This window comes from Chaetura pelagica, unplaced genomic scaffold, assembly GCF_000747805.2.
Source record: "Chaetura pelagica isolate M959 unplaced genomic scaffold, ChaPel_1.0 scaffold365, whole genome shotgun sequence".
In the NCBI taxonomy this organism is placed as follows: Eukaryota; Metazoa; Chordata; class Aves; order Apodiformes; family Apodidae; genus Chaetura; species Chaetura pelagica.
Genome location: NW_009953387.1, coordinates 139,450 through 149,640, shown reverse-complemented (window position 1 = coordinate 149,640; position 10,191 = coordinate 139,450). Strand labels below are relative to the sequence as shown.

Sequence of the window (10,191 nt, the reverse complement as noted above, 5' to 3'; positions counted from 1 at the left end):
CCAGTATTTATTTTTCCTGCAGTGACTTTGGGAGAGCCCCAGCTCCTCCCCAGAGGGACTGGGAATGGCTGCATGATTCCCAGATTTTATTGTTTCCATATTCAGATCAAGCCACCGGAGCCAGCGACAGGGAGAGGCACACAACAGTGAGTAGCAAGAGGAGTGGAATTGCTACATCCCAGTTAAGGCAGATATGGGTCAAGAGAAGGAAAATAAAAGGTGGATTTCTGTCCTAGGAAAGGAAAAGGATAAAGGCAAAGGCTTGTGGGATAACCTTGTTGCTGAATACATTCAGATTTGCAGCCTCCTCCTGCCCCCATTCCCCACCCCTGCCCTGGGCTCCTGGCCCAAACCTCCACTTAAGGGAGATGAGAAGGGAACAAAAAGGAAGGCAAAAAAAGAAAATGGGGGAAAAAAAGGAAGGCAAAAAGAAAAAGGGGGAAAAAAAGGAAGGCAAAAAGAAAAAGGGAAAAAAAAGAACCCCAAAACTTCACGAGGAGGACAAATGTAAAAAAATACTCAATTAAAAACCCATTCAGGGTGGCTTTTGAATATTATTTTCACTAAAAATGAGGGGAAAATGTGCTATCTGATCTATCTTCTTTTTTCTTTTTTTCTTCCAGAGTGTCTGCTTATTCTCCTAAGGAGAGATTATTCTCATTATCAACAAATTTTAACTATTATTGTTGAAATCTGGGGATTTTACTGAATATGCACTGCCTTTGGCTGAGCAGGGAGCCACCCAGCATTATTTAATCTATTTACATTCCTGTATTCATTTGTATTTCACAATCTAATGATGTGTTTTATATCTTTCTGCAGATGAAAATGCTGGATGTTGCATTTCTTCTTGATTTTGTGAGTCAAGTTCTGTTTGGACAAAAAGAAGTGTGCAGTTCCACTGTGGTGAGAAGAGCTCTCATTCCCTCAGGTACGTGGACCTGCCAAAGTAGTGCTGGATGCAAAAGGAAGGAGCAGGTTTCTCTACACCTGCACCTGAAGTTAATAAATTACATTAATAAAGTTAATACACCAGTAGAGATGCCATATATTATTATTATTGTTAAATGAATATTAATAATATATGTTATTAATTATTATATTCATATGCTCTATGTTATTGTGTAGAGTCAAAAAAGGGAATTGTTTCTGATCATCATGTCCTTTCAAGGTATTAAAACCAACAGATCTTACCCTTTAAATCTATTTTTTTATTCACAGATCAGGAGAGGAAAACACATTTTCTGCTCTTCCAACTCCAAATCATGTTTTGTTTTGAGTGAATTAGTCCTTGACCTGACCCAGCTGAACCCAGCACAGACTGGTCAGACACTGGAATGGTGGAGTCACCATCCCTGGGTGTGTTTAAGGGTCGTTTGGATGTGGTGTTGGTGGAGATGGTTTAGGGGAGAACTTTGTAGAGTAGGGATGATGGTTGGACTGGGTGATCCCAAGGGGCTTTTCCAACCTGAATGGTTCTGTGATTCTGTGAAAAACAAACAAACAAAAAAAAACAACAACAACAACAAACTCCACACCTCTGCCATTGCTGGAATGGCTGTCACCAAGTTGATGATGGCAGCAGGCTCTGACTCAGACTCTGAGCTGGTGGCTTCTGCCAGCTCAGTCATCTGGAGCACTTGCTGGTTCCTACCTACTGCTCAGCCTTTGCTATTTCATTGAGGCTTTGTCTTGAGGGATATGAATTGAGGGGCTGGTGGGTGAGAAATCTTGGAAGTCCTTTCACAGATACTTTGGATATCTCAGTGTTTGTGGGATTCGTGACTTTGAATCATAGAATTGCAGACTGGTTTGGGTGGGGAGAGACTTGAAAGTCTGTCTACTCCAACCCTCCCTGCAGTGAGCAAGGACATCTTCAACTAGACCATGTTGCTCAGAACTCCATCCAGCATGGCCTTGAATGTTTCCAGGGATGGGGCACCTACCCACCTTTCTGACAAACCTGGGCCAGTGTCTCACCACCCTCAGTGTAAAAAATGTCTTCCTTACACCTAGTCTGAATCTCCCTTCTTTTTGTTTCAAACCATCACCCCTTGTCCTGTGACTACAGGCCCTGCTAAAAGGTCTGTCCCCAGCACCTCTGCTATGAAGTCAGGCTGGAAGAGTTGGGGCTGTTCAGCTTGGAGAAGAAAAAGCTCCAGGGAGACCTTAGAGCACCTTCCAGTACTGAAAAGGGGCTCCAGGAAAGCTGGGGAGGGGCTTTTCATCAGAGAAGATAATGATAGGACAAGGGGCGATGGTTTTAAACTGAGAGGGGAGATTTAGATTAGATATTAGGAAGAAATTCTTCACTATAAGGGTGGTGAGACACTGTAATAGGTTGCTCAGGGAAGCTGTTAATGCCCCATCCCTGGAGGTTTTTAAGGCCAGGTTGGATGAGGTTTTGTGCAACCTGCTCTAGTGGTAAAGGTCCCTGCTCACTTGATCTTTCAGGTCCCTTCCAACCTTAACAATTCTAGGGTTCTAGGATTCTGTCTTTCTTATAGGTCCCCTTTAAGTATTGCAAGTCCAAAACTTAGACTTGCTCTAAAATGAGACACATCAATAAACAAGAAGATGAAGAAGTGCTGTGGAATGAATTTCCACTCTGACTTGGCTCCTTCCTTCTTTAGCTTCTCCCTTTTTCTTCTAGCTATACTTGGTCTTTGGTCTAACCAGACGGCCTGATGAGGTTGTTGAAGGTTGTTTGATTATTATCATTTCTACTCATTACAGTTTCAAAGCACTTTTGTGCCTGTGGTGCAAAGCCCACAGCAATTACTTATTTTCCACTGTATTTTTTTCCCCAGAGACTCAAGCTGTCAGGTTGGAGGAAGGTGGAGGCTGCAGCAGGAGTGGGACGTGGGGAACTCCTCCTTGCAAACCTCTGTGATGACCCAGCACCTCCCACCCCACCAGCCAGAGGCACTGGTGACCACATCCTGGCCCTGTCCTTCACCTGGTGAGGATGGACCCTGGTGTCCAGAGCCCAGACTCAGCACCTGCTCCCACTTCAGACCTGCACAGCACAAGGGAAGACGTCGTGAAATGTCACTTTATTGGATTTCAAGGTACTTATTTTTCTTTTTCCCCACATCTTGCTTCCTCTTGGGACCTCTTCTCCCAAGTGAATAATGACAGGACAAGAGGAAATGGCCTGAAGCTGCATAGGGGAGGTTTAGGCTGGATATTAGAAAGAATTTCTTCACCCAAAGAGTGGTTGGACAGTGGAACAGGCTTCCCAGGGAGGTGGTGGAGTCACCATCCCTGGTAGTGTTTAAAAGAAATGTAGATATAGTGCTTAGTGACATGATTTAAGCACTGAACAGGTAAATTAGGTTATGATAGGGGGTTTAGGTTATGGTTGGACTTGATCTTTAAGGTCCCTTCCAACCAGGATGATTCTGTGATTCTATGATCTTTCCCCTTGCTGTCTCCATCCTGTGTTTCATCATGGAGCAACTTTAAAGTTTGTTGGCTGTATCTCCCAGACCAATTCCAGCCTCAAGTTCCTTTTTATTCTTTTTTTTTTTTTTAATTTTTGTTTGGTTGCTTTGTTGGGTGTTTTTTTTACATTTTGCACAACAATCTGTGATTTTGGCTTGGTTGGAGCAGAGCAGCTTTCAGACAAAATCCATTCACCCTCACCACCCCACTTGGCCTCTTCTGGGGGTAGTTGCTGCCTTTTGTTACAAAGTTGTTTCTCAAAGAGTTTAATTCATGTCAAGGTAAACACAAAAAATAGAGTCACACAACAACTGCAATCCCCAAAAAACTTTGTGGGCACAAAAATACATTATTTTGTGACCCAGTAGCTGCACCCGTTTTTTCACAATGCCCTTTCAGTACTAGTACAAAGTCAACAAAGAGGAAACAAAGCCATTACAGTGCAACTGTTCCTTTATTTGAATGTGTAAGAAATAAATATAAAAAAAGATCACAACTATATAACCTCTGTCATTAGCATCATCTTTTAATTGGCCCAGCTGCAGCAGCAATGTCACCAGCTGGAACAGGGCACCAGGCCAGGAGGTCTCAGATCCCCCATCAGTTTATTCTGACCTGAGGGCTGAGAAATCATATTTGATTTCTTGTATGTAGCAATGAAATTTAGCATCATGGATGAGAAAAAGAGAGAGCTTGGGTTTTACTTATTTAATGTATACAAGTTCTAGATAGTTCATTTTATTTAGCCCTTTAGTGCTTTAGGAAGTGTATAAGTAAAGATCATGATCACTTTAAATGATACACACCAAGTTTTTAAAACTTTTCATTACTTGGGGGGCACTTTAGGACCATTCCTCCTTCTTAGGCTTTTGTGGAGAGTGTTTGCTCAGTCTGACTCCAGCCTGGGTGCTCGCTCTTCCTTTTCCTGTAAAACTCAGGGCAGTAAGTACATTGTATAATGACAAGTGACCAAAAAAAATCAATTTGTAATCTGATTTGAGGGTTTTGATTTCCTCTGATGAGTTCAAATTTCATTAAAAGCAACCTCATTTGAAGATAAAAGAACTCCTTGAAGGGTAAAGCAGGGAATTGTCTCAGAGAGTATAAAGCATCCCAACTCCTTTGTGCTATTTATTCACGGCATTAATTGTGAGGTCCGGCGGGCGGTGTCAGTTGGCAGATGCACCCTTATCAGCCCCACGATCTGCACGAGGAGGGGAGGGGGGGAGAAAAAAAAAAAGAGCCAAAAAAATTAAAATAAAATAAATAAAACAAGGCACAAGGGCTCACATTCAGAGCTCGTTCTGCGCCGCATCGACACTCCAGTTATCAGCAGCCCTTATTATCTGCTCAGCGGCGGCGCGCAGCTTGCTGCTGACATAATAAGCTACAAATCACTGATGGGGCCTTTCTGCATCCTCCTAATTGTGTGTGTTCTCTGGGAAAAAAAAAAGAAAGAAAGAAAGAAAAAAAAAATAGTCGGGCCTCTTGTCTTGATGAGAAATTGACATTTTCTGGCGGGGCCTGGCCAGGACTATGTGGGGAGATAAGACTTATAGTTGTTTTAAAGGCGCGCAGCCATTCTTCCAGAGGCCTCTTTATTGCTCTAGTTGACCCACTTGATGAGTATGGATTTCATGAGGTCTTTTTCAGCATTTGAACTATAAAAGGTTCAGAATGACACCACCCCTTATAGACAAAAGATAACCTTGCCCTTTGAATATATTGATTCTTTATTAACTAGGCTGTTTAATGCAATGAAATGAGGCATTAGATTGAAGCCTATTTCAAGTGCTTTGAATAATCTTTAAAAGCTTGAAAGACTTTAAAAAGCTGCTCTGCAATAATTGGCATATACTTTTAGAGACTCTATTCCTTCGGTTTGATTAAGGAATTGGTATCATCTTCCTATGTCTAGACTTGCTATAGGCTGACACAACTTATTTTCTTGACAGGGCTGTCGTAGGTGGTGGCTCTAGGACTTATCATTCCTACCACAAAATTTAGTTTCTTTTGTCTTTTCTTTGCATTGGAAGTTAGATGAACCATTTAGATGCTCTTTATTCAAACCTTTGAAGTAAACCTAAAAGGGAAAGTGCCAGTAGGCATCACGCAGGCTTTCATCCCTATAAACCATCTTATTTTTTTAGTGGGATGCATCTGATTATGCTGCCATTTAAACATGCTGCACAGATACACAAAGAGCAACAATTGTCAGTGCATAATAATAATCATAATCGAAATGCTCTGTATTTTTAACATCTGTTTTCATCAAACATAAAAACGATAGAAAAACTGGAGAAGAAAGGGAACTTAAGTTAAATACCCTGCATTTCCAGCTTGCTAAGTTGGGAGTGCAATGAAGCTGCAGCTTCTCCTCACACTCCATCACTTAACTGCTGAAACACAGGGCAAGGAGGGTGAGACTCCAGCACAGGGGGTGTCCTCTGGGCATATACACAAGTGCCCACACTCACTCTGCAGCTCAGAGTTGCCCTCTTGAAGTTGTCAGCAGCTCTCTGGTAAGGGCAGACTCAAAACTCCCCTAGCCAACACCCTACTTAGCCAGGATTGCTTTCCTCATGTTGCTGCTAGCAGCCAGACCCAGATTTTGGTACAAATTAATTAATACCCAAAGCCTGTGGCTGTGGCCACCCAAGGATGCAGACACACACACCTGGCAGCTGGGGTTGGGAGCCCAGATCTGGACTCGGTATCATAACCAGCTCCTCTGCCTGGGAGGCTGAGGCTGTGCCCTCCACACTGTCTTTATATTTCAGGTACATGATACGTACATCACACATCCTACAGACCAGAGGGTGAAATATTTGTGCTCAGCATTATAATTAGCAAAAGCATTTGCTTCCTCATCAGCATTTAAAAGACGAGCACACCGACCTTTGGAGTCAAACATGGAAAAATTCGGGTTGTGCTGTGTTTAAAATTAACTTTTCCTGTTTACAGACTTTTACAATACCATATTAAAATAGAAAAATAATTTTTAAAAATAACTCTGTGGTTACCTTCACTGGACACAGAGGGTGCCTGAAGCAGCTTTGGTTAGATGCTTCACCCAGACAAGTCATGGCAGGGCTGTGGAGCGGGGGTCTCCTCACTCGTCATCCTCCTTGGGGCTGCCTGGGCTATCCTGGGGCACCAAAAAGCCCCATCAAGAGTTGGGCTTCTTCTTTTCCAAGCCAGAACTTCAAATTGTGTTTGTTATTTAGAAATGAAACCCCCAGTGTTGCATTTCTTTGTTTTGTGTTTAGTCACTTCTTTTTTTCTTTAATAATCAAACCGGATAAAATTAAAAAAAAAAAAAAAAAAAAAAAAAAAAGAAATTCACAGACAAGAAATACTTTAATTAAATATTGTGTAAAATGAACATTTTTTTATACAGTTAAATATATGAAAAAATGTACAGATAAAACAATCTTATTGTAGGGTCTTTAACAGTAAAATCTACCATTTAGTGAAGCTTTTTTTTTTTCTTTCCCGTCTGGAGACAATGAAGCAATGAGTGCATTGACTAAGTAAATCTAAAACACAAACAGGTTCCATTTATGAAGAAACTTGCAAACTTTCTTAACATGTACACGTGACCTCTTCTTCAGAGCAGAAAAAAAACAACCCTTTAGACAGAATCTAACGGAGGCAATTCAGTTCCAAAGTGACTTCTCAGGCTTTTCCACGTAGCCAAGCCTTGGTCAGTATCCCACAGGACATGCCCATGGCATTGATCAGCTGTGATCAGCTCTGGCTTTCTTTTTTATTTAAACCCTTTCATAAAAGCTTTACTAAAATGTGCATTTTATTTTATTTATTTTTTGCCCAGAACAAAAAAAAATATATATTAAAAAAATAAAAAAGGTATCCCTCCTTTTTTGGTTAAAAAGTTGAATTCTGCTGCAGTTTGCAACATGGTTTGCAGTGCTGCATTTGCAAACTATTTAGTGCAAAGTAAATGAAAAGAAAACAGAACTTCAGGTGTGTCTCTGTGGGTTTGGCACCACCAGCCAGGATGGACAACGGAGGTCATTCCAGTTTAAAAAGTACAGTCAGCTACAGGTCTGTTACAAAAAGTTCCCTAAAAAAACCAAGAAACCTAAATAAGCAAACCCCAAACATTAAAAAATTCAGGTCTGGTCCTGATTTCAGGTGAAACTTTGATCTTTTTTAACCAGTGCAGGGCTCGGGAAAATGCAGAGTGCAGCAGAAAATCGACACAGAAAGGAGTAATAGAAATTCTACACCAGGTTTGTGCTTCTTTTGTTTTGTTTTTACACCAGAAATTATCCAAATGAAGTCGTGATTAACAATTGTGGTGTAAGCCTGTGAGAAAACAGCACAAAAGTTCTTCAAAGAAGTTCACTTTTAAGGCATCAGAGAAGTTAAATGTGGCAAACGTTTTAATTAAAACATCAGAAGTGAATTTATTTTAAACTTTAGGCCTCTGAATTTTTCCAGTAAACACAGTTCAGCTATGTGGCAAAGTCATGGGTGGCAGCTAAAAATGACTTTTTACAGTCTCTGAAAAAAAAATATTAAAAATAAAATTGAAAAAAGGAATTTAAAAAAAAAAAAGAAAAAAAAAAAACCAAACAAAAAGAAATCCAACCACAAAACAGATTCACCTTTTTTGTGGCTGTATCACATGCACATATTCTACTAGTATCATTACAGCCATGTGGCACAATTCTGATTTGACTATACAACAAACAACTTCTTTTTCTTCAAAATTATTTGTTCTGATAACTTAAAAAATAATATAAAAATAAACAATGAATTTGACTTTTCCTCAAAAATAATAAAAAAAAAAAAAGGATGAAAAGTCTAAATAATAGCAACTTTATGAAGTACAAATGAAATGTACGGACACTAATTTATTTAAAAGAAAAACATGAAGGCAACAAGTTCTTGGCTTAATGCTCTTCTCAGCATCACAATACCAGGCCATGACAAAAACCAAGACATACAAGAACAACAACAACAAAAAAATCAAAACGAAACAAAAAGATGAAAAGCAATATACAAAATTTCAAAGATAAATACAATATTTATAGTTGATATGTTACAAAATAAATTCCCTTAGTGACTGCAAGTGTTTATGTGAAAGAAAGTGTTGCAATAGGTAAGACTATTTTATTCCTTATAGCCTTTCATAAGGAATAAAATCTGCTTTTCTAAATATTTAAGTGGATCTGAAAAAAATTCAAGACAAGTGTATAAATATTTAGCTACAACTTTGGCAAAATCACAAAAGTCTACAATTTTATAACCACATACAAAACACATTAGGGAAGAAGGATCTAGAAGTCAAAAGGACAATTTTTTTCTGGTACAAGAAACATAGACTTCACAGTAGCCTAAGAATGCAATAGTATACAGTGCTAGCAAAAGTTGAAAAAATGTTGCAGATCACACTTGCTTAACAGGAAGCTCTAGCAGTGAAGTATATTTTTTGTTGTTTTTTTTTTGTTTGTTTGTTTGTTTGTTTGTTTTTAACCAACAGACAGTAGCAATTATTTATTTTATTATTATTATTTTTTTTCCCCTCTGTCAGTGTGCTTGTTGAAAGGCAAGAGAATTCAATATCAAAGTTACAATTTCTAACTACAATAAGTTACAAAGTTCCATTTCATTAAGATGAAGTTAAGCAATGAGAAACCCTCCCTCCCCCGCGCCCCCGGTTGGTTTTTTTTCCTTCTTCTAATCATATATTTCCTCCTTTTTTTGTGGTTTTTTTTTGCCTTTTTTTTTTTTTTCTTTCTTTCTTTCTGTTTTTTCCTTTTCCAGTTGGATGGCTCATCACCTCCTTGGGCCCTCCCCCCCCACCTCCCCCCTTCCCCTTTGTTTGTTTGTTCGCTCGTGTGTTTGTTTGTTTTTTCCCACCACAAAAAAATATTTCACATTATAGAGATACACAACCATTGTGAATCTAGGCATGAGTACAGAAAAATGTTCGGAGGCATTTTTCATCAGTGTTTCATGATCATCAAAATGGTGCATCCACAAAGTTTCTCCCAACACATAGCAAGTACTAGACATAGCCAAGACGTAATCAGAAACTTTATACAAAATAGGCGTCGCTTTTTCCTTAATTCTTCAGGACTGAGAAATGTGAAAATATGAGAAAAAATTCAGTCAATAAAATGGAATTGTTCATGAAGAAGTAGGTTGTTTTGCATGTAGATTCTTAATAGTTTAAATAAAATCTTTAAACGAAGTCTTTTTCTTTTTTTTTTTTCCTCCTCCTTTGTTTTGTTTTGTGGGTTTTTTCCTCCCCTTTTTTGTAGCATTTCCATCTGTTGCTGATTCTCTGTGAAGATACTGCTTCCATCAGCATGTCTTAATATACTAAACTTGTCCCCTAAGCCCATCCTCTGAAGCTTGGTGCTACGGTAGGTAAACAAAAGTGACTTTACATTGGCGGGACTACAAGCCCAGACATAGCTAAAAGAAAAAGAGAAGAACAAAAAATAAAAAATCAGCTGTTATTAGCAGTTGTGGGTAAGGAACACCTGGTTCACACCGACCTCCTCATGCCCCAGCACCCTCTGCCTGGGGGGCATGGACAGCCTATCCCCAACAACGCTCCCCAAGGGCTCCGTGATGCCAGAGGAGGTTCTGAGGGGGCTTCTGTTCCCAGAGCAGCCCAACCCCTGTAGCATATTTCCCAGCAGGGACACCACAGTCACTCCTGGTCCTGTCAGGCATCCCATGGGGATATCCCTGCAGCAGGAA

At 39.8% G+C, this 10,191-nt stretch overlaps 1 protein-coding gene across 1 annotated transcript in view; it reads right to left on the bottom strand.

Annotated features, from left to right (window-relative positions):
- Nucleotides 1–9,868: 9,868 nt before the first annotated feature.
- Nucleotides 9,869–10,191, bottom strand: part of EBF3 (early B-cell factor 3) — a 139,594-nt gene continuing 139,271 nt past the window's right edge. The window contains exon 15 of the mRNA XM_009998279.1: nt 9,869–9,900. Coding sequence (XP_009996581.1) covers nt 9,869–9,900 — 32 coding nt within the window. The remainder of the gene's footprint in view (nt 9,901–10,191) is intronic.